Raw genomic sequence first — 26,282 nt, forward strand, 5'->3', positions numbered from 1 at the left:
TGGGGGACCACAGAGCTAACAGAAGGCAGGAACACGGGCAGGGTCCTTCAACACCTCTCCCCCTGTAGATGGACTGGCCCTCGGGTCCCAACGCCTAGAAGCAGGTGGCTCCCTCACCCGGCATGTGACTCAGGAGTTTGTGAGCCAGACAATGACCACCAGTGGGACCCTCAGCACCCAGATGGACCAACAGTTCTTCCAGACCTGAGCTCCCTACCTAACCAAGCTGTGTCCTAGAACCTGGGTCCCCACTATCCTCTCCTTCCCTTTGCTGCCTCAGCTATACCATTCTTGGACCCCTGGTTGCCCCACTGACCTGCATGCTGATCACAGGGCCAGTGCCTCTGGAGTAGGTGTCCTCTGGGAGGCATGAAGGGGGCAGAGGTCCCAGAAGGCCCTTCTGGCTGCCCTCACCCACCCTATCCAAGCGCATTTGTAACCAAAGAGCAGGGACCAGCATGACAAGGTCCCAGCTTTGTTCTGCACTTAATAAAAATATTGCTACCACTTGGCTCTGCCCTGTCTGTTCTTCCATAGTGTGCCCAGAGCAGGGGAGCGGTTCCAACACCCACCTGTTTCTGATGGCCAAGTGCACATCCACCTCTAGAGACAGGCAGGTGTTGTGGTATGAGGCACTAGTTTATTGAGCACCCAGATGCAGAGAGCAGGTGCCAGAGACAGAGCTTCCTGGCTTGCTGCTGGGCAGACCCGATGCCCACTGTGGCCACCCTAGGGGAGTGCCTCACAGGTGTAGCACCTTGGCACCATCGGCTGCCTGGGAGAGGTAGAAGGTGGCAGTACCGCTGTACTGCGCCTGTGGGATAGGCAGGTAGGGTCTGAGCTCAGCAGGGCCCTGGGAACCTGCTTCAACCCCCCTCCCTGGGTTCTGGCACCCACACACCTGTATGTGCTGCATGGCTTGGGAAGCAGTGGAGGCCTCCACCAAAGTCACGGTGCAGCCACCAAAGCCACCGCCTGTCATGCGGCTGCCATAAACCCCGGGTGCAGATAGCGCAGCCTGCACCAGCTGGTCCAGCTCTGGGCAGCTCACCTCATAGTCATCCCTGCAGAGAGGAGACAGGAGGCACAGGTCTGGGACCATCCCCACTCTGCCCTGGGGCAGTCTGTGCCTGGGTGCCCAGGGGACCTCACCTGAGGGAGTAGTGACTCTCCACCATTAGGCGCCCAAAGGCTCTGTAGTCACCACGACTCAGGGCAGCTGCTGCCTGTGCAGTGCGCCTAATCTCCCCTACGACATGCCGTGCCCGCCGAAAGCCCTCCTTGCTCACCAGCTCTCTGCCAGCTGAGGAGAAGAGGGGTCAGTAGACTTACCACCCACCACCTCTGGCCCCTGCAGACATGGGGGATGGGGCACCACCGCTCCAGGGCGATAGTGGAGCCTCCAGTCAGAGACCTGGCTCTGACAAAGCTACAGGCAGCCTTGGACTGGCGACTAAGCTTTCAGTGCCCCTTCCTCAACCTCACTAGGGGCGCCACAAGACCAGGCGCAGTAACACACGCAGAGCTCCCAGCAAGGCACCTGGCATTCAGTGGGTGCTCAATAACCAGCACTTCGAGACCCAGACTCCTGGTGCTTCCAAGGTGAGGGAGACACAATACTGCCTTTAAGAGGCCACAGTAGAGCAGAAGGGAGGAATCCCACTGTTTACGCTGGCACAATCATGGAGCCTCTGAGGGCTGGAGCTCCAGAGTTGGGGAAGGGAAGAGCCCAGGCCAAGGGCACTTTGTTATGAGTGCCAGGAGTCCAGCCCACAGCTGTTAAACAGAGACCAACGAGGGGCCTGATGAGGGGAAAAAGGGGGTGGGGAACAGATCAGAGACAAGAGTGGGAGGGAGGACAGTTGAGGACTCAAGAGGTGACTCTGAGGTTTCAAATAAGAGTGACAAGGACGAGGAAATACAGACATGGGGACATTAGGAGAAGCCTGTGGGGGAACGAGGATGACGGGTTCCAGTGTGGACCAGGGGAAGGCTCCAGGACCCCAGGTAGACATGGGGCCTGCAGCTGCGTGAGCAAGCTGCTGCAGGCTAAGATCTAAGTCTGGTGGAGCAGTGGGGACTGGTGCTGTCTGCTGAGGACAAAGTCTGGGCAGAGCCAGCAGAGAAACAGGGCTGTGCAGGAGCAGATCCGCACTGAGGGGTGCGCAGTGCCAGCCACAGGCTTATGTAGGGACACTGGGAGAGGTGGCATGGGAGACAGGCAGGCAGATTCAGAAGATGAAGAGATAACTGGAGATGAGAATATGGGGGTGATAAGCATTAGGTACTCGTCCAAGAACACTGTCAGGAGAACCCATCTTAGGAGGGAAGAAAACTGGACATACTATGCAGCAGAAGGGGAAAAGCCAGGCAGAGGCCAGAAAGGAGGGTGCTGTAAGAGAGTGGGTGGGGAAGGCTAGGGCAGAGCTCTAGAGAAGGCATAGGGGGTCCCTGCCCCTGAGGTAGAAGGGGTCCCCTCAGGAGTGGAACAGGAGGGCTGAGCTGGAGGGCTGGGGCAGCAAAAATGTTCAAGTGTGAAAACCTTGGCCTATCCTATTAACCAGTGTCACACCAATAAATTTAATTAAAAACAAAAATCAAACAGGCCTGACCTGTGGTGACACAGTGGATAAAGCGTTGACCTGGAAATGCTGAGGTCGCCGGTTCGAAACCCTGGGCTTGCCTGGTTAAGGCACATATGGGAGTTGATGCTTCCAGCTCCTCCCCCCTTCTCTCTCTCTGTCTCTCTCTCCCCCCCCTCTCTCCTCTCTAAAAATGAATAAATAAAAAAAATAAACTTTAAAAACAAAAATCAAACAAAGAACAACTTCGGCCAAGGTCACCTGCACAGAGCAGGCAGGGCCAGTCTGAATGTGACAGTTCACAAGGACAAGATAATCCCTAGGAACTGGCCAAAGTGTCCCTGAAATGGGCACACCCACACTGCCAGGGAGAGCACAATATCCAATATCAGCAATGTGGTCTGAGGTTAAGAATGTGGGCTCACCTGATCGGGCGGTGGCGCAGTGGGTAGAGCGTCGGACTGGGATGTGGAGAACCCGGGTTCAAGACCCCGAGGTCGCCAGCTTGAGCATGGGCTCATTTGGTTTGAGCAAAGCTCACCAGCTTGAACCCAAGGTCGCTGGCTTGAGCAAGGGGTTACTCGGTCTGCTGCAGCCACAGGGTCAAAGCACTTATGAGAAAGCAATCAATGAACAACTAAGGTGTCGCAATGAGCAACAAAAAACTAATGACTAATGCTTCTCATCTCTCTCCGTTCCTGACTATCTGTCCCTGTCTATCCCTCTCTCTCTGTAAAAAAAAAAAAAAGAATGTGGGCTCATAAAGCTAATGTGCCTGGGTTCAAGTCTCAGCACTGCCACTTACTGCATTTCCCATAAAAAAAAAAAAGAGAATAATAGTATCTGCTCTAGCATTCTCCCTCCCAGGAACACGCCCACACCTTTCCCTTCTCTGTTCCCCCTTTTACCCACTGGTGTGTATCTCCTAAACTCTAAGGGTCCTTATGAGACTGGCAACAAGGGGAGCAGTGGGTAGCAGCTGCAGCTCTTCAGGGACTAACCCCCTCCCCCTGAACCTGTCTCCAAGGCCCTCTTTTCTCTGACTTCCCAGGGAGCTAAAGCAGCTCTGCCTAGGCTCTCCTGTTGCTTCTGTTCTAGGCCCTTCCTTATTTCACCGTCTCCAGGTTTACTAAATTAAGTCTCAAAAATGAAGGAGGAGGAGGAGGAGGAAGAGGAGGAAGAGGAAGAAGAAAAAGCAGCAGCAGCCTGACCAGACGGTGGCACAGTGGATAGAGCAACGGTCTGGGATGCTGAGGACCCAGGTTTGAACCCCGAGGTCACTGGCTTGAGTGTGGGCTCATCTGGCTTGAGCATGGGTTCATCAGCTTGAGCATGGGATCATAGACATGACCTCATGGTCGCTGACTGAGCCTAAGGTCACTAGCTTGAGCAAGGGGTCACTGGCTCAGCTGAAGCCCCCCAGGCAAGGCACACATGAGAAAGCAATCAATGAACAACTAAGGTGATGCAACTACAACTGATGCTTCTCATCTCTCTCCCTTCCTGTCTGTTCCTGTCTGTCTCTGTCTCTCACTGAAGGAAAGTATCTGCTCTACAGAATTGTTAGAGAATTAAATGAGTTAATATATATATATGACTTTCACACTTTTAAACAGACTACCTTCCTAGCCAAGTGTATCTTCTCACTCTGTAATCCTACTCCTAGGAATCAAACCCTAAGGAGAAGAGAATGCAGAAAAGGACATAAATAAAATGTTCATGCCTGACTGTAGTGGCGCAGTGGATGAAGCGTCGACCTAGAACACTGAGCTTGCTAGTTTGAAACTCTGACTTCCTGGTCAAGGCACATATGGGAATTGATGTTTCCTGCTCCTCCCCCTTCTCTCTCTCTCTTTCTCTCTCCTCTCTATAATGAATAAATAAAATCTTTTAAAAAAATGTTCATCACAGTATTAGTTGTTATTATCAAAAAGTACAATTTTCATATTAGGAAAAATAATAGGATCTCAAGCAGCCCTGCTGAGGTTGCAGCTCTGGGTTAATAGTGTTTAGGGGAGTGGCAGAGCAGCGCAGAGATACTGGGGATAAGGCCCTCGCAGCCCCCGCAGAGTGCCCAGCTATCTCCAGGACCCAGCCAGCTCTCACCCTCCAGCTCCTCCAGCTGCACCTCCCGAAGGCTCTCCTTGCCCAGTGCCCGGGCCACTTCTTCGCACTGGCTCCGGCGCAGGGGGTACTCACTGGAGCCCAGTGAGTGACGAACATTGGAGTTGGTGATGAGCACAGCCAGCTTGGGGTCCGACAGTGGCACCAAGCTTGTCTCTAGGGACCTGGGATGGAGTTGGAATGGGGAGATGACAAAGCCAAGTGTCTGCTTTCCATGGCCCGAAGTGGGCATGCTCCATCTAGAAGCTCCACCTTAAAGTGGGAGGGTACAAGGGAAGCCCCAAACCTGCAGTCAATGAGCAGTGCATGGTCCTTCTGCGCCAGCAGAGTGATGAGTTGGTCCATGATGCCACAGGGCACGCCTGCAAAGCTGTGTTCGGCCCGCTGACACACCTGGGCCCGGGCAGCTATTGCCCCCGAGTCTGTGGCACAGGGCGAGGTGGAGAGGCTGGGGCCCAGGAAGGGGCACAAGGGGTGGGTAGGAGCAGTTCCAATGATACTCCAGGGAGATTCCCCACCCCGCTCTGAAAGCCACAGCAGGGAAAGAAGCTCTGACCACAAAGAGACCTTAGAAAGGAGGGTGGGTTGGGAGCTAGGTTCTAGGAGGTACCTGGACAGAGCTGCTGCAGGAAGGTGTAGGTGGCCACTTCCAGGGCTGCTGAGCTGGACAACCCACCCCCCAAGGGCACTGAGCTGACCACCACTGCACTGAAGCCGGAAAGGGAGACAGCTGCAAGGAAAACAATAGGTGATGGTAAGTTGGGGTATCTGGGGGGATGGGAACAGGAAAGACATGTATTTTGATATGAAAGGAGGCAACTGCTTCCTGGGATATGTGCCAACTGTCAAAGACCACCAACCTGCTGGGCCAAGGGGTCCACAACCCTCCATCCTTCTACCCTAAGGCTCCTGGGACACAGCCTTCCTACTTCTCCCCATTCAGGGCTCTGGAGGCCAACAGGTGAAGGTTTGAATCCCGGCTCCTCCAATCATGTAATGGGCAACCCAGGGCAAGTTCTGGGCCCTCTCAGGGCATCAGTTTCTTCATCTGTACAATGGGATGCCTACCCTACAGTGGATTAGATGAGCTCATGGGTTTTATGGCTGAAAGGTGATGTTCTTGGTACCAGCCTAAACTTGACCCAGGCCCAGGCCCCATACCTGGGTAGTGCTGAATCACTCCCTTGACATAATTAGCCCACTGGGGGGTTCCAGGCTCCAGAGACCGCTGGGCTGTGGGCAAGGGAAACTGCAACCTTCTGGGCTCATCAGCATCCTCAGAGGTGGTGAGGAGGGAGACAAGGCTGTCTGCCCGGGGGCTGCCCACCATCACAGTCACCAGCTCCAGAGCCTGGCAGGAAAGACAAAGCATATGCAAAGCTTCTGCCAGCTAATGACAGATGAACCCCCCCCCAATACTAAAGTTCTGAGGAATGTGAGGCCTGGGACAGACAGGTAGGTGACCTTTAGGCTCAACAGGACAGGAATGGGAGTGTCTCAGGGAGGAGCCTGAGTGTTGAGCTGGCCTTGGGGGCTTAGGCCCTGCCCCCTGGGCTTTCAAGGGTAGGGCCAGTGCGGAGTGCAAACCTGGACTCTGCCCTGAGCCTGGATTTCCAGCTGTGGAGCTTAGGAGAGAGAAAGCTCAAAAGGCAAACGGAATCACCCCACCTGGTGCCTTCCCATTTGAGGTGGCCTCAGGTGTGCTGTACCCACTCGGTGGCCAAGCTGCATGGTGAGGTGGAAACAACCCCTGGCTGAAAGCTGGGAGAGCTGGGTGCTTGCTGGCTGTGTGACCTTGAGATCATTGGCCCCATTTGGGTCTGTTTCCCCGCCTGTAAACTGAACGGGCTGAGCCAGGAGGCTTAGGGCTAGTTCCTGCAGGGTCTGTAGGGCTTCACGGAAGTCAGAGTCCAATGCAAGTCAGTGTTGCACCTCCTTCCATGTGCAACACTGGGGCCCCACATTTTGAGGTGGATCCCAGGTTGCTAGCTAGTAGCATGGATTAGCAGTCCACAGAGGGCGGACTGGAGCGAAAAGGTGTTTGCACACAGCCTCCCAGCCTATTTCCTCTCGGATTCCTGCTTTCTCCCTTCCTACGTGAGAAATGCACAGGCCCAGGGTCTCTCCCACGTGCTCTTCTCCCAAACTCGGCTGAAGTTTGGCGCGGCCCGCCCAACAGTCTACGCGGAGACAAGATGCCTCCCCGCGCTCCTCAGGCTTGCCCTTCTGGCGGGGTGGCCGGCGCCCCAGGAGAGGCTCGGGGTCCCCTCCTAACCCCTCACCATGGGCAGCACCAGGCCCTGGTTGTAGTCCGTGTGCTCCCCGATGAGATTGACGCGGCCTGGCGCCGACACCGCCAGCTCGGGCTCAGCACCAAACTCCTTCCGGAAAGCCCTCCGGGCCTCGGCCAGCAGCTCCCCGACCTGGGGTTGTCCCGAGGCAGCCATAATGCTCAACCTCCAGCTCAGCTGGCGTAGCCCGGCCCGCACGGATGCTCGGGGCGGGGCCGCAGCGGGAGGCGTGCATTCCTGCCTTCACCGCCCCGCCCAGGCGCCGACGCGCACCCCCACTCCCGGCCCCGCCCCGCCCGCCGGGAGTCCTTGTAGTCCTGCGGGGGGCGGGCGCGCGGAGCGACCGACATCGAAAGGGACGGCTGGGTGCCCACTGGAGTGGGTAGGGCCCTGAGTGGTATTGGCCGGACTGGAAAGATTTTTTTTTAAAGATATTTATTTATTTATTTACTTTAGAGAAGAGCATTGTTTGTTTGTTTGTTTGTTTAGAGGGGGAGGAGCAGAAAGCATTAACTCCCATTGTGCCTTGACTGGGCAAGCCTAGGGTTTTGAAGAGGCGACCTCAGCGTTCCAGGCCGACGCTTTATCCTCTGCACCACCACAGGCCCAGGCTGGGAGAGCTGAGCTGCCCTTCTCTGGCTCTGTGCCCACAATTCACAGCCAGAGCGACCCAGATGTCATCCAGCCGACCTTGGTGTCCCAAAGGGATCTTCTAGGTCTTAGAGTCCTGCAACTGTGAGAAGTCACCAATCCCTGTTCTTGGGTGTCTAACAGGGCGGACTGGCACTTAGTGTAAATAGCAATAGAACCAAGTTTGGTGGTGACCAGGAAATCGCTTTCTGCAGGCTCCTTTCCTCCGGTGGACATACTATCACAGCTCCTAGTTATGGAAGGCAGGAGGAGGGTGGCAATGGACTGCAGTGAGCCCAGCCCCTCTCAGAAGTACCTACCACAGCTGCTAAGGTAGGTTAGGCAGTTGACCTGAGGGGATGCTGAAGGCTGAGGGAAATGAAGGGAGAGGAGGAAGTGGAGATAGAAAGGGATAGGTTTGGGGCCCTGGCTGGCTGGCTCAGTGGTAGAGCGTCGGCCCGGCGTGCAGGAGTCCCAGGTTCGATTCCCCACTAGGGCACACAGGAGAGGCGTCCATTTGCTTCTCCACTCCTCTCCCTCCTCTCTGTCTCTCTCTTCCCCTCCCGCAGCGAGGCTCCATTGAAGCAAAGATGGCCCGGGCGCTGGGGTTGGCTCTGTGGCCTGTGCCTCAGGTGCTAGAATGGCTCTGGACGCAACAGAGTGACGCCCCAGAGGGGCAAAGCATCGCCCCCTGGTGGGCATGCCGGGTGGATCCCGGTCGGGCGCATGCGGGAGTCTGTCTGACTGCCTCTCAGTTTCCAGCTTCGGAAAAATGAAAAAGAAAAAAAAAAAAAAAGAAAGGGATAGGTTTGGTACTGAGTTCTCTGTGGTGAGGTTCTAAGACTGACTGTAGTGATGGTTTCACGTATCTGTGAAGACACTAAAACCATTGATTGTACACTTTAAGTGGGTGAACTATATGGTATGTGTCTTCTATCTTGGGGCTGGTTGAAATGGATTTCAATTCACAAGGCACCACTCTGTTGAGGCAATGGTGAGCAAAGCAAACTCTTCCTCCAGGAATTCTATACCTCAGCTTTGAGGTCCATAAGGCCTGAGCCCAAATCTGTTCCCTTGCTATTGTGTGATCTCAGGCAGATGACTCAGCCTCTCTGAACCTTGGTTTGTCATCTGTAAAATGAGGCTAGTGATTCCTCTCTAACAGATTGTTATAAAAGAAACTAATGAGATCATCTTTATTGAGGGCCCAGCTGAGTACCTAGCACTTAGTAAACGCAGAATAAATATTTGCTATTATCATCAGTCATCCATTAATTGAATAGACATTGGTGGACTCTCCTGTATGCAACTGGCGAGACAGATAAAAGCCTCAGGCAGCCTGACCAGGCGGTGGCGCAGTGGATAGAGCATCGGACTGGGATGCGGAAGACCCAGGTTCGAGACCCCAAGATTGCCAGCTTGAGCGCGGGCTCATCTGGTTTGAGCAAAACTCACCAGCTTGGACCCAAGGTCGCTGGCTCAAGCAAGGAGTTACTTGGTCTGCTGTAGCCCCACGGTCAAGGAACATATGAGAAGCAATCAATGAACAACTAAGGTGTCGCAACAAAAAACTAATGATTGATGCTTCTCATCTCTCTCTGTTCCAGTCTGTCCCTATCTATCCCTCTCTCTGACTCTCTCTTTGTCTCTGTAAAAAAAAAAAAAAAAAAAAAAGCCTCAGGCAGGCCCTGGCTGGTTGGCTCAGTGGTAGAGCGTCGGCCTGGCGTGCGGGAGTCTGGGGTTCGATTTCCGGCCAGGGCACACAGGAGAAGCACCCATCTGCTTCTCCACCCTTCCCCCTCTCCTTCCTCTCTGTCTCTCTCTTCCCCTCCCGCAGCCGAGGCTCCATTGGAGCAAAAATGACCCAGGCACTGAGGATGGCTCTGTGGCCTCTGCCTAGAGGCAGAGTGCTAGAATGGCTCTGGATGCAGCAGAGCGACGTCCCCTGGTGGGCATGCTGTGTGGATCCCGGTCGGGCGCATGCGGGAGTCTGTCTGACTGCCTCCCCTGTTTCCAACTTCAGAAAAATACAAAAAGCCTCAGTCAGGCTAGCCCTCTGGTTGGGAGGGAGACACAATCTGGCCACTGAGACAAATGCTGGCACAGAGGAAAGAGCTTTTGAGTAAGAAGAGAAAGGTGGACTTTTGACTGTTGTGAAGCCCACACACTTCACTTGTTTTGTTTTTTAATTTCCATTGTTTCATTTTGATTGCATACACATCCATTTGACCCATCTTTGTCCTTTGTATTGTTTCAGTTGTTCTTGGAAAAGCTGGATTTGATCTAACAGGGCAATGCTTTCGTTTGCTCAAATGGATTCTGAAACATTGATTTTATTTGGGAGATGTGTTTACACTCAGTTTTTGTATATTTTGTTGTTCTTGTCATTTGTTTTTGTCTTTTGTGGGGGAGGTTGCAGCAAAGAAAGTAGAGGTTTGTGTGGTGGTGCAGTGGATAAAGCCGATTCAAAACCCTGGACTTGCCCAGTCAAGGCAAATACCAGAGTTGATGCTTCCTGCTCCTCCCCCCTTCTCCCTCTCAGCATCTCTCTCTCTCTCTCTCTCTCTCTCTCTCTCCTCTCTTTGTCTCCTCTCTCTCTAAAAATGAATAAATAAAAATCTTTTTTAAAAAAAGGCTGGTTCAGCCTGACCTGTGGTGGCGCAGTGGATAAAGCGTCAACCTGGAAATGCTGAGGTCACCAGTTCAAAACCCTGGGCTTGCCTGGTCAAGGCACATATGGGAGTTGATGCTTCTTGCTCCTCCCCCTTCTCTCTCTCTCTCCCCTCTCTATAATGAATAAATAAAATCCTTTAAAAAAAAAAAAAAAAGGCTGGTTCATTTTCAGGAAATGGCCTATGACCGGAGATGGGGGGGCTAATGCTCCAAGACCTCGTTCTATACTCAGTTCTTTTATCTCATCTAGCATGTTACATGAAATTTGCTGAGAAATCTGCCTTAACTTTTGACACTCCCTCCCACTTCCTGGCTAGATGTCACAGGATTGGGGTGGGGGGAGCTGGCACTTTAATTGAGACACTGCACTCCAGGCAAGGTCTGTCTTCTGTTTAGCTGGTCAAAAAACTCACTTGTATCAGCACTGTCAGAGGCAGCTGTCACACAGGACTGAGGCATTGTAACAGAATTCCCAGTAATATCCTCCATAGGACCATACTCTCCTGTGGTGGAAATACCACCCATGCCAGCTGGGTGCCTGGGAGCATAGGCAAGCCTAGAGGCACCTTTGTCCAGGCCATAGCGAGACCTGGCCTACCACTGAGGATGGCACTTCAAAGACAGCCCTTCCAGTGTCTCTGTCTGTCTCTGCACCTAATTCTTAGCCCTTGGGCTCTCCGTCCTAGACTGTCTTTCTTCATACAGTGAAGTCTGCACACTCCATGCAGCTCTGACTTCTCTGTTGCAATCACAGCCTGGTTCCTTGATGGACCTTGGGACCATATCTCCCAAGAAATATCTATCCACATGGTCTCTCAAAATGTTTGTTCTCAGCCTGGCCTGTGGTGGCGCAGTAGATAAAGCATCGACCTGGAATGCTGAGATTGCTGGTTTGAAACCCCAGACTTGCCTGGTCAAGGTACATATGGGAGTTGATGCTTCCTGCTCCTCCCTCCCTTCTCTCTCTGTCCCTCTAAAAATGAATAAATTAAATCTGAAAAAATTTTAAAAAAAAGTGTTTGTTCTCAGCAGATGGCCCACCCTCTGCCCATTCCGGGAGGTTCATTTTGTAACTGTTCCCAGAGCTTTAACCTATCCCCTGACTTGGCTCCCCTTTGCCTTTCTGTAATATTGATAACAGCTTCTTCATTGACAATTCTTTTTTTTTTTTTTTTTTCCTGAAGCTGGAAACGGGGAGAGACAGTCAGACAGACTCCCACATGCGCCCGACCGGGATCCACCCGGCACACCCACCAGGGGCTAAGCTCTGCCCACCAGGCGGCGATGCTCTGCCCCTCCGGGGCATTGCTCTGCCGCGACCAGAGCCACTCTAGCACCTGGGGCAGAGGCCAAGGAGCCATCCTCAGCGCCCGGGCCATCTTTGCTCCAATGGAGCCTCGCTGCGGAAGGGGAAGAGAGAGACAGAGAGGAAGGAGGGGAGGGGGTGGAGAAGCAAATGGGCGCTTCTCCTGTGTGCCCTGGCCGGGAATCGAACCCGGGTCCCCCGCACTCCAGGCCGACGCTCTACCACTGAGCCAACCGGCCAGGGCCTCATTGACAATTATAAGTGCCTGGTAGCAGCCCTGCTCTCAGCGCTGGTACACAGCCTGTAGGACAGTGATGGTTGTTTACTATGGAATCTGTTCTGATTGGTCAGTGCTCTTGACTTCTGTTGTCAAATATTTTATTTACTTTTTTTTTTTTTACAGGGACAGTGAGAGAGTCAGATAGAGGGATAGATAGGGACAGACAGACAGGAACGGAGAGATAAGAAGCATCAATCATCAGTTTTTTGTTGCGACACTGTAGTTGTTCATTGATTGCTTTCTCACATGTGCCCCTTGCTCGAGCCAATGACCTTGAGTCCATGCTAGTGAGCTTTTTGCCTAAGCCAGATGAGCCCGCACTCAAGCCGCATCCCAGTCCGACGCTCTATCCACTGCGCCACCGCCTGGTCAGGCTTTTTTTTTTTTTTTTTGAGACAGAAAGAGATTCAGAGAGAGGGATAGATAGGGACAGACAGCCAGAAACAGAGAGAGATGAGAAGCATCAATCATCAGTTTTTCTTTTTCTTTTTTTTTTTTAACAGGGACAGAGAGAGAGTCAGAGAGAGGGATAGATAGGGACAGACAGACTGGAACGGAGAGAGATGAGAAGCATCAATCATTAGTTTTTTGTTGCGACACCTTAGTTGTTCATTGATTGCTTTCTCATATGTGCCTTGACCGAGGGCCTTCAGCAGACCGAGTAACCCCTTGCTCAAGCCAGCGACCTTGGGTCCAAGCTGATGAGCTTTTGCACAAGCCAGATGAGCCCACACTCAAGCTGGCCACCTCGGGGTCTCAAACCTGAGTCCTCCGCACTCCAGTCCGACGCTCTATCCACTGCGCCACCGCCTGGTCAGGCAATCATCAGTTTTTTGTTACGACACTTTAGTTGTTCATTGATTGCTTTCTCATATGTGCCTTGACCAGAGTGAGGGGTGCTACACAGACCGAGTAACCCCTTGCTCGAGCCAGCGACCCTGGGTCCAAGCTGGTGAGCTTTTGCACAAACAAGTTGAGCCTGTGCTCAAGCTGGCGACCTCGGGGTCTCGAAGCTGAGTCCTTCTGCATCCCAGTCCGACGCTCTATCAACTGCCAATGCCTGGTCAAGCTACTTATTTATTTTAATGATTATATCTATTATCATTTAAAAATTTTTTTTTAATTTTTTTTTCTTTTTTTAAAAATATTTTATTTATTGACTTTTAGAGAGAGGGGAGAGAGAGAGAGAGAGAGAGAGAAGAGGGAAGAGCAGGAAGCATCAACTCCCATATGTGCCTTGACCAGGCAAGCCCAGGGTTTCGAACCGGCAACCTCAGTGTTCCAGGTTGACGCTTTATCCCACTGTGCCACCACAGGTCAGGCCTTAAAATTTTTTATTTAGAGAAAGAGAGAGAGAAACATTGATTTTTATTGTGCCACTTATTTATGCACTCATTGGTTGACTCTGACCAGGGACCAAAACCGCAACCCCGGCATATGGGCACATTGCTCCAACCAACTGAACTACCCAGCCAGGGCCTGTGGTCAAATATTTTATTTTATTTTATTTAAAGATTTTACTTATTCATTTTAGAGAGAAAGAGAGAAGGGGGAGCAACAGGAAGCATCAATTCCCATATGTGCCTTGACCAAGCAAGCCCAGGGTTTCGAACCAGCAACCCCAGCATTCCAGGTTGACACCTTATCCACTGCACCACCACAGGTCAGGCATATATTTTAAAAATCACCAGAATTTTCAGATTACTTCATTAAATCCTGCCTAACCTGTGGTGGCGCAGTGGATAGAGCGTCAACCTGGAAACTCTGAGGTCGCCGGTTCAAAACCCTGGGCTTGCCTGGTCAAGGCACATATGGGAGTTGATGCTTCTTGCTCTTCCCCCTTCTCTCTCTCTCTCTCCCCTCTCTATAATGAATAAATAAAATCTTAAAAAAAAAAAAAAAAAAAAAAATCCTTAGAAGTCTATTGGGTAGGTACTGTTTTTATTCCCATTTTAGATGTGTGAAAGAACTCATCCAAGTGGAACAGCAAGGCCTTGAACTTGGATCTGTCTGCCTGAGCCATTCTGTCAGCCACTACCCTGTCCTCATGAGCACCATGACCTGCTGCAGCCTCTGCTTACTAAAGTGTTAAGATCTTATTAAGCCCGACCAGGAAGTGGCTCAGTGCACAGAGCTTCGGACTGGGATGCAGAGGACCCAGGTTCGAGAAGCCGAGGTCGCCAGCTTGAGCGCAGGCTCATCTGGCTTGAGCAAAAAAGCTCACCAGCTTGGACCCAAGGTCGCTGGCTCGAGCAAGGGATTACTCGGTCTGCTGAAGGCCCACGGTCAAGGCACATATGAAAAAGCAATCAAGGAAGAACTAAGGTGTCGCAATGAAAACTGATGATTGATCCTTCTCATCTCTCTTTGTTCCTGTCTGTCTATCCCTATTTATCCCTCTCTCTGACTCTCTTTCTGTCCCTGTAAAAATAAGTAAATAAATACATACTTAAAAAACAAAAAAAAAAATGGCCTGACCTGTGGTGGCGCAGTGGATCAAGCGTCAACCTGGAACACTGAGGTCGCCGGTTCAAAACGCTGAGTTTGCCTGGTCAAGGCACATATGGGAGTTGATGCTTCCTGCTCCTCCCTCCTTCTCTCTCTCTCTCTCTCTATCTCTCTTCTATAAAATGAATAGACAAATAAAAAAAAAATAAAAAAAAATGAATGAATAGCCCTGCCAGTTGGCTCAGTGATAGAGCGTCGGCTTGGCGTGCAGGAGTCCCGGGTTCGATTCCCGGCCAGGACACACAGGAGAAGTGCCCATCTGCTTCTCCACCCCTCCCCCTCTCCTTCCTTTCTGTCTCTCTCTTCCTCTCCCACAGTCCAAGGTTGGCCCCAGGCGCTGAGGATGGCTCTATGGCCTCTGCCTCAGGCGCTAGAATGGATCTGGTTACAACAGAGCAATGCCCCAGATGGGCATGCCAGGTGGATCCCGGTCAGGCGCATGCGGGAGTCTGTCTGACTGCCTCCCCATTTCCAACTTCAGAAAAATACAAAAAATAAATAAAAAAATGAATGAATAAATTAAAAAAAAAAGATCTTATTAATTGGCTCATCCTCTTAGTAAATAAAGCTCTCCAGCTTGGACCCAAGGTCGCTGGCTCGAGCAAGGGGTTACTCAGTCTGCTGTAGTCTCACAGTCAAGGCACATATGAGAAAGCAATCAATGAACAATTAAGGTGTCCTAACGAAAAACTAATGATTGATGCTTCTCATCTCTCTCCGTTCCTGTCTGTCTGTCCTTATCTATCCCTCTCTCTGTCTGTAAAAAAAAGTAAAATAGCCTGACCAGGCGGTGGCGCAGTGAATAGGGCGTCGGACTGGGATGCAGAAGGACCCAGGTTCGAGACCCTGAGGTTGCCAGCTTCAGTGTGGGCTCATCTGGCTTGAGCTAAAAAAAAAAGCTCACCAGCTTGGACCCAAGGTCACTGGCTCGAGCAAGGGGTTACTCGGTCTGCTGAAGACCCCGGTCAAGGCACATATAAGAAAGCAATCAAAGAGCCCTGGCTGGTTGGCTCAGCGGTAGAGCGTCGGCCTGGCGTGCGGGGGCACCCGGGTTCGATTCCCGGCCAGGGCACATAGGAGAAACGCCCATTTGCTTCTCCACCCCTCCACCCCCTCCTTCCTCTCTGTCTCTCTCTTCCCCTCCCGAAGCCAAGGCTCCATTGGAGCAAAGATGGCCCCGGCGCTGGGGATGGTTCCTTGGCCTCTGCCCCAGGCGCTAGAGTGGCTTTGGTCGCGACAGAGCGACGCCCCGGAGGGGCAGAGCATCGCTCCCTGGTGGGCAGAGCGTCGCCCCTGGTGGGCGTGCCGGGTGGATCCCGGTCGGGCGCATGCGGGAGTCTGTCTGACTGTCTCTCCCCGTTTCCAGCTTCAGAAAAATACAAAAAAAAAAAAAAAAAAAAAGCAATCAAGCCTGACCAGGTGGTGGCGCAGTGGATAGAGTGTCGGACTGGGATGCAGAAGGACCCAAGTTCGAGACCCCGAGGTCGCCAGCTTGAGCACGGGCTCATCTGGCTTGAGCAAAGAGCTCACCAGCTTAGACCCAAGGTCGCTGGCTCCAGCAGGGGGTTACTCGGTCTGCTGAAGGCCCGCGGTCAAGGCACATGTGAGAAAGCAATCAATGAACAACTAAGAAGTCGCAACGCGCAACAAGAAACTGATGATTGATGCTTCTCATCTCTCTCTGTCCCTGTCTATCTCTGCCTCTGTAAAAAAAAAAAAAAAAAAAAAAGAATTTATTAAAAATAAATAAATAAATAAAAATCTTTAAAAAAAAAAGAAAGCAATCAATGAACAACTAAGGAGTCCCAACGAAAAACTGATGATTGATGCTTTTCATCTCTCTCCATTCCAGTCTGTCTATCCCTATCTATCCCTCTCTCTGACTCTCTCTCTGTCACTGTTAAAAAATAAAATTTGAAAAAATAAAAAATTAATGAATAAATTAAAAACAATATCTTATTAAATGGCTCATCTTCTTAGTAAGCAAAGCTCACCAGCTTGGACCCAAGGTCGCTGGCTTGAGCAAGCGGTTACTAGGTCTGCTGTAGTCCCACGGTCAAGGCACATATGAGAAAGCAATCAATGAACAACTATGGTGTTGCAACGAAAAACTGATGATTGATGCTTTTCATCTCTCTCCATTCCAGTCTGTCTATCCCTATCTATCCCTCTCTCTGACTCTCTCTCTGTCTCTGTAAAAAAATGAAATAAAAAATGAATAAATTAAAAAAAGAAGATCTTGCCTGACCAGGTGATGGCGCAGTGGATAGAGCGTTGGATTGGGATGCAGAAGACCCAAGTTCGAGACCCCAAGGTCACCAGCTTGAGCGCAGGCTCGTATGGCTTGAGCAAAAAGCTCACCAGCTTGGCCTGACCAGGCAGCGGCGCAGTGGATAGAGCGTCGGACTGGGATGCGGAAGACCCAGGTTTGAGACCCCAAGGTCACTAGCTTGAGTGAGGGCTCATCTGGTTTCAGCAAAAGCTCACCAGCTTGAGACCAAGGTCGCTGGCTCAAGCAAGGGGTTACTCGGTCTGCTGAAAGCCCGTGGTCAAGGCACATATGAGAAAGCAATCAATGAACAACTAAGGTGTCGCAACACGCAACGAAAAATTAATGATTGATGCTTCTCATCTCTTCGTTCCTGTCCGTCTGTCCCTGTCTATCCCTCTCTCTGACTCTCTGTAAAAAAAAAAAAAAAAAAAAAAGATCTTAAGTGGTTCATGCACTTAGTAGGGGACAGGAGGGACAGCTGCTGTCCCAGACTGCTGGAGCCCCACTTCCCATATGGAACTCTCTCAGGAAGCCAAGCCAGCAATCAGATCTCTTGGGAACTGAACTGATTTTTTGCCACACGTGCCAGGAGCAGATCCAGCCAGCTGTGCTGTGGGGCTGCCAGGGCCATTCAGGTTGGTCAGCAAAAATGTATGAAGCCTCTGCCATATGCCAGGCCCAACTCTAGAGGCAGGTAAGATTCACATCTTGCCTTTAGAGCATGAAGAGCTTCTCATTTCTCCCCAACCTCAGGTGCCCCTGCTTAGAGGGGTCAGAAGCAGGCCATGTCTTTATTTGGTGTTGCAACCATGTCCCTGAAGTTCCTGCCCTCTAGGCTGAGGACCACCCTGTCAATGGCCAGGATGGAAATCCAGATTCAACATGCAGTTGACAGCTCAGGGCTGTAGCCATCTCTTTTTGCATCTCACATTGGGCACTGCAGGCTGCACAGGGCTACAGGCCACCTGGGGTGGGCAGGAGAACTGAGACTGGCCAAAGGCAGAGTTCTGGGAAAGGAGAGGCCTATGTGCTGCAGTAGGACCCACAGGCCTGAGATGGATGCCTGGGCCTTGGACCCAATTCCATGTTGTCCCCTCTGCTAACACTCTTGGCGCAGGGCTAGGAGGTGAGGAGCTAATGGGAAAGATCCTGAGCCCTTTGTTTGTTTGTTTTTACAGGGACAGAGAGAGAAATGAGAAGCATCAATCATCAGTTTTTTGTGTTCATTGATTGCTTTCTCATATGTGCCTTGACCATAGGCCTTCAGCAGACCGAGTAACCCCTTGTTCTAGCCAGTGACCTTGGGTCCGAGCTGGTGAGCTTTTGCTCAAACCAGATGAGCCCGCGCTCGAGCTGGCGGGGTCTTGAACATGGGTCCTCTGCATCCCAGTCCGATGCTCTATCCACTGCGACACCACTGGTCAGGTCAGGCCAGTATGTTCACAAACAGCCCTTCAGCTAACTTCTCAAAGGCACAGGCTAAGGGCTCCAGGACAAAGGTGACAGCCTGGCTCAGAATCTCCTGGGAGCCAGAGGGAGCCCTGTCAGACCCCTGGCACTTCCAGCCAACATACCCGGCCCACACTGGTCTGGCATAATTGGGAGTTGACAGTGAAGACATTACTAATACAGAGGTTCAACAAGCATAAATTGGCAGTCTCGAGCAAACCGTGATATATACACCTTTAAAGATGGGGGTATGCCTGTCTCATTACTGAATACCCTCCCCCGACCCCCAGCTGAGCCTGAAGGCAAGACATTTTTGGACAGTTCCCACAAAAAATTTTGTGAAAGACATTATCATTCAAATGAAAACCATTAACAAGCGTCAACTTCAAAAACTTTTATTTTCATTTGTTCATCAAGGGCACAGGATTCCTTCATCAGCTCCAACTGCTTGCTTTTCTCCTTACTGATTCTGTTCCATCACCTCATATACAGGGATATCCTGTGTGACCAGCTTCCTAGAACCAAAAAATATTTTTGCCCTCTGGTTAAGAGCACTCAAAATAACGTATGGAAATGCAAGTTGCACTATTTTTTTTTATTCATTTCAGAGAGGAGAGTGAGAAAGGGGAGAGGAGCAGGAAGCATCAACTCCCCATATGTGCCTTGATCAGACAAGTGCATGGTTTTGATCTGGTGACCTCAGTGTTCCAGGTTGATGCTTTATCCACTGCACCACCACAGGTCAGGCCCTCAAGTTGCACAATTTAAGCAGCAGATTCCAAACTGCTCAATAAAAATCAAAGAACCTTCTGCATAGGGATGCAGATTGGGGTGAAGGTTCAATTATCACCGACTTGGGTTACCACAGGTAACTGAAGCTGACTCATCACAGCTGTTTCTACTTGTTTGGACACTACTACACTCCAGAGCACATACCAATGTCTAGGACTTCCAACATCCTTGAAATGCACAATGTGAGTTTATCAGTATTGGTACCTGTTCCAGACTGGTCATGAACCTTCTAGACCAGTTCACCATATTGCACCCCACCTTTGACATTGTGTAATGTTCAAGTTACCAAGCCTCCCAAGCCTGATCTAGTTTGTCTCCCTTCACAAGCCCCTTAAATTTCAAACTAATTTTACCTAGAAAAACAAACCATTAGGGCACAAATGTTTTGCTACAGCTTCAAATGTATCGAATATTTTTGTCTGACTGGTGGTTCTTGTGCCCATGCCTTGCTTGTTGGCCATCAATGGTCAAGAAAACCTTTTGTACTTAAAAAGGTGACTCAGACCAGAAAGTTTCTACCTCTGGAATTGTGTTAACCTTATGTATGAAGAGATTGATAAACATATTTCAGAGTTTCATGGGACAGATTCCAAATTTGAGCCCTAGCATTTTAAAGAAACTTACTTTTCTTGGCCTATTTGCACCCTGGAATAAGTTATTTTATTTCTTGACAATATGGGGAGGGAAGCATATTGATACTTTGTCTTAAGCCCACACTGCAAATTCTTAGGAGAGGATCTTTTTTTATGTTTCTATAACTATTTTTGTAACTAAAAGGTTACTGTCTACACCAAGCAAAATCTAAGCTAAACTTGAACTTTAGAATACAAAGAACCTAGGGTAAAGGATGTATTAACAGTTTGTACATTCAATTTAGGTTTCTGACACTATTAGTTAGATAAACAAGTTTATTTGTAAATTTAGTCAACATACATAATTGACCTAAAAACTTCAATAGAAGGATAAATTTAAAAACCACTTGGAAGACCATCCCTATAAAGTGATTTTTCCAGGACTACATACCAGATGTAACCTAACTGGATGCCATCTTAACTGGCAGAGGTCCAAAAAACTGGAGGTATGTGCCCCCCCCCCCAAGTTGACTCTAAGGGTTATTATAATACAAACTTCACAAGGAAAAGAACTGGGGTATTGTTTTCTCTTGATAAAAGAAAAACTCATATCTAGTTATGAGACCAACCACAACACAAAAGCTGCACTAACTAGGTTCAGAATATTAGATGATGCTGGTGTGAATAACTTGTATTCTAGAGCCCTTATAAATAAAATCCCCCCCATTAGTGTTTGCATTATCAACTAGAGGGTTAGTTATAGCATGTGGTAGAATGAGGACTTATGCAAGGTATAATTCACAAAGCATTTTACTACTTATGAAAACAAGTGCAGTCTAGTTAGAAAACCAACTGAACCCTAAATTACACACACCTAAATGACAAGACTCCCCATGTGAATGTAAAACATTTAATTTAAAAATGTTGACACTACAATATATAAAATAGCTATTATAAATGCACATAGTGTATTCTATAGCTGCCAGGTTTACTTTTTTTTTTTTTTAAGGAAACTGTAAGTTACACTGTGGTTAAGACTTGAATCTTCACCCTTGAAAAAGCCCACATTCTATCACAGTGATGCATGGTCAGACTTAACAGCCCCAATTGTTAAACACTTGGATCAAGTCATAACCAGTTTTATTGCAAAAGGACCCTGTACACATTTATCAATTCTAGTACCTTAATAGCTACCCAACAAGTCAATTAACATAAACATGCATCATGAGAAGCAAGAAGTATCACCCATCCCTTCTGCATATTAGCAACTTGTCACTCCTGAGCAAGTGCTCACATCAGTGAGGTCTGTGAACAGTCACTTTTCGCATTCATCCTGAGTGAAAGATGGAATGACTTAAGTACAAATGCAACATATTATAAACAATTTCTTACAAAAAAAGTCACAAATTAAACCAAAGTATTGTACAGAATTTACTACAAAACACCGTAAAAACTGCCTTCGCTTAAGCTCTCTCCCCCCGTATCCGGCGAGCCAACTGGATGTCTTTGGGCATGATGGTGACTCTCTTAGCGTGGATGGCACACAGATTAGTATCTTCAAATAAACCCACCAGGTACGCTTCGCTAGCCTCCTGTTGAGGACAAGAGTCACACTATTAAAATCCCTTCGAAGACGGGAGAAACCAGCCTCAAGCCCCTCTCACCCACCACAGCCTTTGTCATCTTACCTGCAGCGCACCGATGGCCGCACTCTGAAACCTCAGGTCAGTTTTGAAATCCTGGGCGATCTCCCTCACCAACCTCTGGAAAGGCAACTTCCGGATCAGAAGCTCGGTCGATTTCTGGTAACGACGGATTTCTCGAAGCGCAACGGTCCCAGGCCTGAGCAGGAAGATATAAACGGACACTAGTTAACTGACAGTGCCGACGCCCTACCAGGAACCGTTCTCGCACCAATCAGCACCGCCGAGTCATTGTTTTCCCTGTGCCTTGTAGCCTACCTGTAGCGATGCGGTTTTTTCACCCCGCCGGTCGAGGGGGCGCTCTTCCTGGCAGCTTTAGTGGCCAGCTGTTTGCGAGGCGCTTTCCCACCCGTGGATTTGCGAGCAGTCTGCTTGGTTCGGGCCATTTTCTTTCCCCTAAAGACGACAGCCGTGATTCCAGGGCCGCGGCGCTCGCCAAGAGATAGAAGTGGGGGGAACGGGACAGGCTCTTCGCACCCCACTTCGCGGCGGCAGATGGCAGAGGCTGCCGCCACCTCCTCCTCTCCCCCTCCCCCCCCCTCCCCTAACGACTCAGGTTGCGAGTAGCGCCAGTCTCCCCCCGGGAGGGGCAGCGCAGGGAAGAGCCACTTCCTTTCCTCAACGGGCGGAAGCCCCGCTGCCCGGAACCCGGCGCCGGGATCTATCACTTACAGACGTAAAAAGAGAGCCGATTCCAGAACTAAGGCCCAGGGTAAAACCTCCTGACCTTCCACCCGCCGCCGGCCAGACTCAGCCCCCCAACGGCCGTGACCCGTGGCAACAACGGCTGGCGCAGCCTCAAGTCACCGGTAAATCCAGGAACACTTACCTAACGCCAACGTCTTAGGATGCTTCTTCGTTCGCCGCGCCGCTTCTAGTACCCAAGTTAGAGCCGCAGTCGTCCACAGAAGTTAAACAACGAAACCCGACCAAAAACCAAGCTACTTTGCTCCAAGCCCCCTCCGATACCTCTGCTTTTATACCCACGCTTCACGCTGCGTCTTTGCGTCATACGACCCTCATTTACATACACTAACGAATTTTTCTATTGGCCGGAGTTTTCGCCGACGCGTTGACATCCCTCGACACAAAGACCGTGCTTCGGCCTTGTCCTCTGATTGGTAGATATCTAGGCTGCTGATTGGCTATTAAAGTGACCTAACGATTGGATGAAAGCAAAGAGACATGGACGAATCAGAGTTTAGCACTAAGTGGCTCTTCTCATTGGATAAAATGAAGCTATGTTTGGATCCTTCCCTTGGTTCCAAAGCTCTACTATATTAAAGTCAATGCAAATAGATTGCTTTGGTCCCCATCAAGGCTAAAGTGTTCCGATGGCCAGAAGCCTAACTTTATTTGCATCAAATAATGCAGTCAATGCAGGAAGAGGTTACTTTAATAAAATTTTTGTAAATATTTTCCAGTGTAAAATATGTTCCCTGTGATTATTTACTTTTCATTAACCTTTTAGTAGTTTTAATCTGTTTTTTTTGTTTCCAAGTTTTATTCAAGAACTCATACAGCCTGACCAGGCGGTGGCGCAGTGGATAGAACGTGGGACTGGGATGCGGAAGACCCAGGTTCGAGACCCCCCGAGGTCGCCAGCTTGAGCGTGAGCTCATCTGATTTGAACAAAAATTCACCAGCTTGGACTCAAGGTCGCTGGCTCCAGCAAGGGGGTTACTCGGCCTGTTGAAGGCCCACGGTCAAGGCACCTATGAGAAAGCAATCAATGAACAACTAAGGTGTTGCAATGCACAACGAAAAAACTAATGATTGATGCTTCTCATCTCTCCATTCTTGTCTGTCTGTCTGTCTGTCCCTGTCTATCCCTCACTCTGGCCCTCTCTCTGTCTCTGTAAAAAAATAAAATAAAAATTAAAAAAAAAACTCATACAAATTATTCCAAACAGATGTTTTAATTCATTTTAACATTTGGACAGTTAAATACATAATGTAAATGAGAATTAGAATTCAGTAAATGATGTTATATTACCAAGTATTTTATTTACCTTTCATAAATATTTTAACCAAAAAACAGCTCTTGACTGACCAGGCGGTGGCGCAGTGGATAGAACGTGGGACTGGATGCAGAAGACTCAGGTTTGAGACCCCGAGGTTGCCAGCTTGAGTGCGGGCTCATCTGGTTTGAGCAAAAGCTCACAAGCTTCAACCCAAGGTCGCTGGCTCAAGCAAGGGGTTACTCAGTCTGCTGAAGACCCACGGTCAAGGTACATATGAGAAAGCAGTCAATGAACAACTAAGATGTCGCAATGCGCAACGAAAAACTAGTGATTGATGCTTCTCATCTCTCCATTCTTGTCTGTCTGTCTGTCTGTCCCTGTCTATCCCTCTCTCTGACTCTCTCTGTCTCTGTTAAAAAAAAAAAAAAAAAAGCAGTTATTTTGTTTGGTAGGGTAGGGAGGTAAATAATTGCTAGAAAGAAACAAATGTCACCCTGGACCGGTAGCCCAGTTGGTTAGAGTGTTGTCCCAATACTCCAAGGTTGCTTATTCAATCCCTAGTCAGGGCACAAACAAAAATCAAACAATGAATGAATACCATTTTGTATTAGGCGGTCACAAAATGCTTTGTGATTTCAATATGCTTAAACAAGAAATAACCTCTAAGCAGATAGTTTTGAATTATGTAATTCAACTGAATGAAATTACTACAGACAAAATGGCGATAGTCCTACGACAGCATTTGCATGTACATTAAGAGTAAAGAAAAGCCTGATCAGCCTGACCAGGCGGTGGCGCAGTGGATAGAGCATCGGACTGGGATGCAGAAGATCCAGGTTCGAGACCCCGAGGCCAGCTTGAGTTCAGGCTCATCTGGCATGAGCAACAAAAAAGAAAACCTCACCAGCTTGGACCCAAGGTCACTGGCTTGAGCAAGGGTTACTTAGTCTGCTGAAGCCCCCGGGTCAAGGCACATATGAGAAAGCAATCAATGAACTAAGATGTCGCAATGAAAAAGTGATGATTGATGCTTCTCATCTCTCTCTGTTCCTGTCTGTCCCTGTAAAAAGGAAGGAAGGAAGGAAGGAAGGAAGGAAGGAAAGAAGGAAGGAAGGAAGGAAAGAAGGAAGGAAAGAAGGAAAGAAGGAAGGAAAGAAGGAAAGAAGGAAAGAAGGAAAGAAGGAAAGAAAGAAAGAAAAGCGAAAGAAAAGCGAAAGAAAAGCGAAAGAAAAGCGAAAGAAAAGCGAAAGAAAAGCGAAAGAAAGAAAAGCTTGACCAGGCAGTGGCGCAGTGGATAGAGCGTCGGACTGGGATGCAGAGGACCACGGTCAAGGCACATGTGAGAAAGCAATTAATGAACAACTAAGATGTCCGACGCCCAGGATGGGCAGAGCATAGCCCCCGGGTGGGCAGAGCATCGCCCCTGGTGGGCGTGCCGGGTGGATCCCGGTCGGGCGCATGCGGGAGTCTGTCTGACTGTCTCTCCCTGTTTCCAAGCTTCAGAAAAATGAAAAAAAACAAAACAAAAAAAACAACAAAAAAAAACCAAAAAAACCCTAATGATTGATGCTTCTCATCTCTCTCCGTTCCTGTCTGTCTGTCCCTGTCTATCCCTCTCTCTGACTCACTCTCTGTCTCTGTAAAAAAATAAAAAATAAAAAATAAATAAAACAAATAAATAATGTAAATAAAGAAATGTCATGAATGGACTGCAATATTCAGTACTCCAGTGGTTCAGGTATATAATATACCAAAACAAACTTAAGGTTAAGACCAAACAAAGCTCATAAATTGAAATAGAGCCTTAGACAATCTACCCAATAGTTTGTACTCTGGGTTCACCAAAAATTTTGAGTTACTAAAATCTTTTTATTGCCCTGGCCAGGTAGCTCAGTTGGTTAGAGCATCATCCTGTTATGCCAAAGTTGTAGGTTCAATCCCTGGTCAGGGCACCTACAAAAATCAATGACTGTGTAAATAAGTGGAACAACAAATTGATGTTTCTCTCTCACTTGCTCCTCCTTCCTCTCTCTCCAAAATCAATTAAAAAATTTTTTTTGTGACTGACAGGTAGGGAGAGAGATTAGAAGCATCAATTCTTTGTTGTAGCACTTTAGTTGTTCATTGATTGCATTTTCATATGTGCCTTGACAGGGGGTGGGGGGTGGGGGTGTTACAGCAGACCAAGTGACCCCTTGCTCGAGACAGCTACCTTGGGCTCAAGCTGGTGACCTTGCTCACATTAGATAAGCCCGTGCTCAAGCTGGAGAGCTCAGAGTTTTGAACCTCGGTCCTCCGTGTCCCAGTCCGACGCTCTATCCACTGCGCCACCGCCTGGTCAGGCAGTATGGGTTTACATTCACCTATTTAAGGCCAATTTATGGAAATAATTTGCCCTTACTTGGCAGTCATACAGATTAGTTTTTCTTTTTCCTAAATTGCGGCGGGGGTGGGGAACAACAAAGAAAATGGAGAACTGCATATGTTTATATAATCAAAACAATGCAAAATGTGATGTTCTGGTTCCTGTTCTGTTACAGGCTTGCTGAGTAACTCTGTGCATGATACTTAACCTGTCTGAGTTTCAGTTTCTTTTGTAAGTTAAGCAGCTTGGATGATATCTCCCAATTCTACCAGTACACACTTATTCTGAAGCTCAAGATGAGCACTTATTTAAAAATCTAGCACTACGGCCCTGGCCAGTTGGCTCAGTGGTAGAACGTCGGCCTGGCGTGCAGGAGTCCCAAGTTCGATTCCCGGCCAGGGCACACAGGAGAAGCGCTGATCTGCTTTTCCACCCCTCCCCCTCTCCTTCCTCTCTGTCTCTCTCTTCTCCTCCCGCAGCCAAGGCTCCATTGGAGCAAGGTTGGCCCCAGGCTCTGAGGATGGCTCTATGGCCTCTGCCTCAGGCGCTAGAATGGCTCTGGTTGCAACAGAGCGATGCCCCAGATGGGCAGAGCATCGCCCCCTGGTGGGTGTGCCGGGTAAATCCCGGTTGGGTGCATGAGGAAGTCTGTCTGACTACCTCTCCGTTTCCAACTTCAGAAAAATACAAAAAAAAAAAAAAAATCTAGTACTATGAACTATATTATTTATTTATTGCTTTTAGAGAGGAGAAACATTGATTTGTTGTTCT

The 26,282-nt window shown here is 49.3% G+C and overlaps 3 protein-coding genes and 1 non-coding gene across 6 annotated transcripts in view; 1 reads left to right on the forward strand and 3 right to left on the reverse strand.

The window, feature by feature from the left end:
- Window positions 1-507, forward strand: part of ITGB4 (integrin subunit beta 4) — a 33,516-nt gene extending 33,009 nt beyond the window's left edge. For all 3 annotated transcript variants that reach the window (XM_066237821.1, XM_066237823.1, XM_066237824.1), the window contains one exon: window positions 69-507. In XM_066237821.1, the coding sequence (XP_066093918.1) occupies window positions 69-208 (140 nt within the window). In that variant the 3' untranslated portion in view covers window positions 209-507. The remainder of the gene's footprint in view (window positions 1-68) is intronic.
- Window positions 508-618: 111 nt separating this feature from the next.
- On the reverse strand, window positions 619-7,205 carry GALK1 (galactokinase 1). The gene is made up of 8 exons (XM_066237041.1): window positions 6,989-7,205; window positions 5,868-6,057; window positions 5,317-5,436; window positions 4,993-5,128; window positions 4,689-4,870; window positions 1,153-1,303; window positions 902-1,064; window positions 619-814 (listed from the first exon to the last, which is right to left on the reverse strand). Exons 1-8 carry the CDS (start codon window positions 7,151-7,153, stop codon window positions 743-745), a joined length of 1,179 nt encoding a protein of 392 aa, XP_066093138.1. The 5' UTR covers window positions 7,154-7,205; the 3' UTR covers window positions 619-742.
- A 4,569-nt stretch (window positions 7,206-11,774) lies between these two features.
- TRNAS-GGA (transfer RNA serine (anticodon GGA)) lies at window positions 11,775-11,850 on the reverse strand. Its single transcript has one exon. It is a non-coding gene; the product is annotated as a tRNA-Ser (tRNA).
- Window positions 11,851-20,375: 8,525 nt separating this feature from the next.
- H3-3B (H3.3 histone B) lies at window positions 20,376-22,168 on the reverse strand. Its single transcript, XM_066234971.1, has 4 exons — window positions 22,012-22,168; window positions 21,441-21,578; window positions 21,168-21,321; window positions 20,376-21,071 (listed from the first exon to the last, which is right to left on the reverse strand). Exons 2-4 carry the CDS (start codon window positions 21,566-21,568, stop codon window positions 20,943-20,945), a joined length of 411 nt encoding a protein of 136 aa, XP_066091068.1. The 5' UTR covers window positions 21,569-21,578; window positions 22,012-22,168; the 3' UTR covers window positions 20,376-20,942.
- Between the last annotated feature and the right edge of the window lie 4,114 nt (window positions 22,169-26,282).

This window comes from Saccopteryx bilineata, chromosome 6 (genome assembly GCF_036850765.1).
Source record: "Saccopteryx bilineata isolate mSacBil1 chromosome 6, mSacBil1_pri_phased_curated, whole genome shotgun sequence".
NCBI classification, from domain to species: domain Eukaryota; kingdom Metazoa; phylum Chordata; class Mammalia; order Chiroptera; family Emballonuridae; genus Saccopteryx; species Saccopteryx bilineata.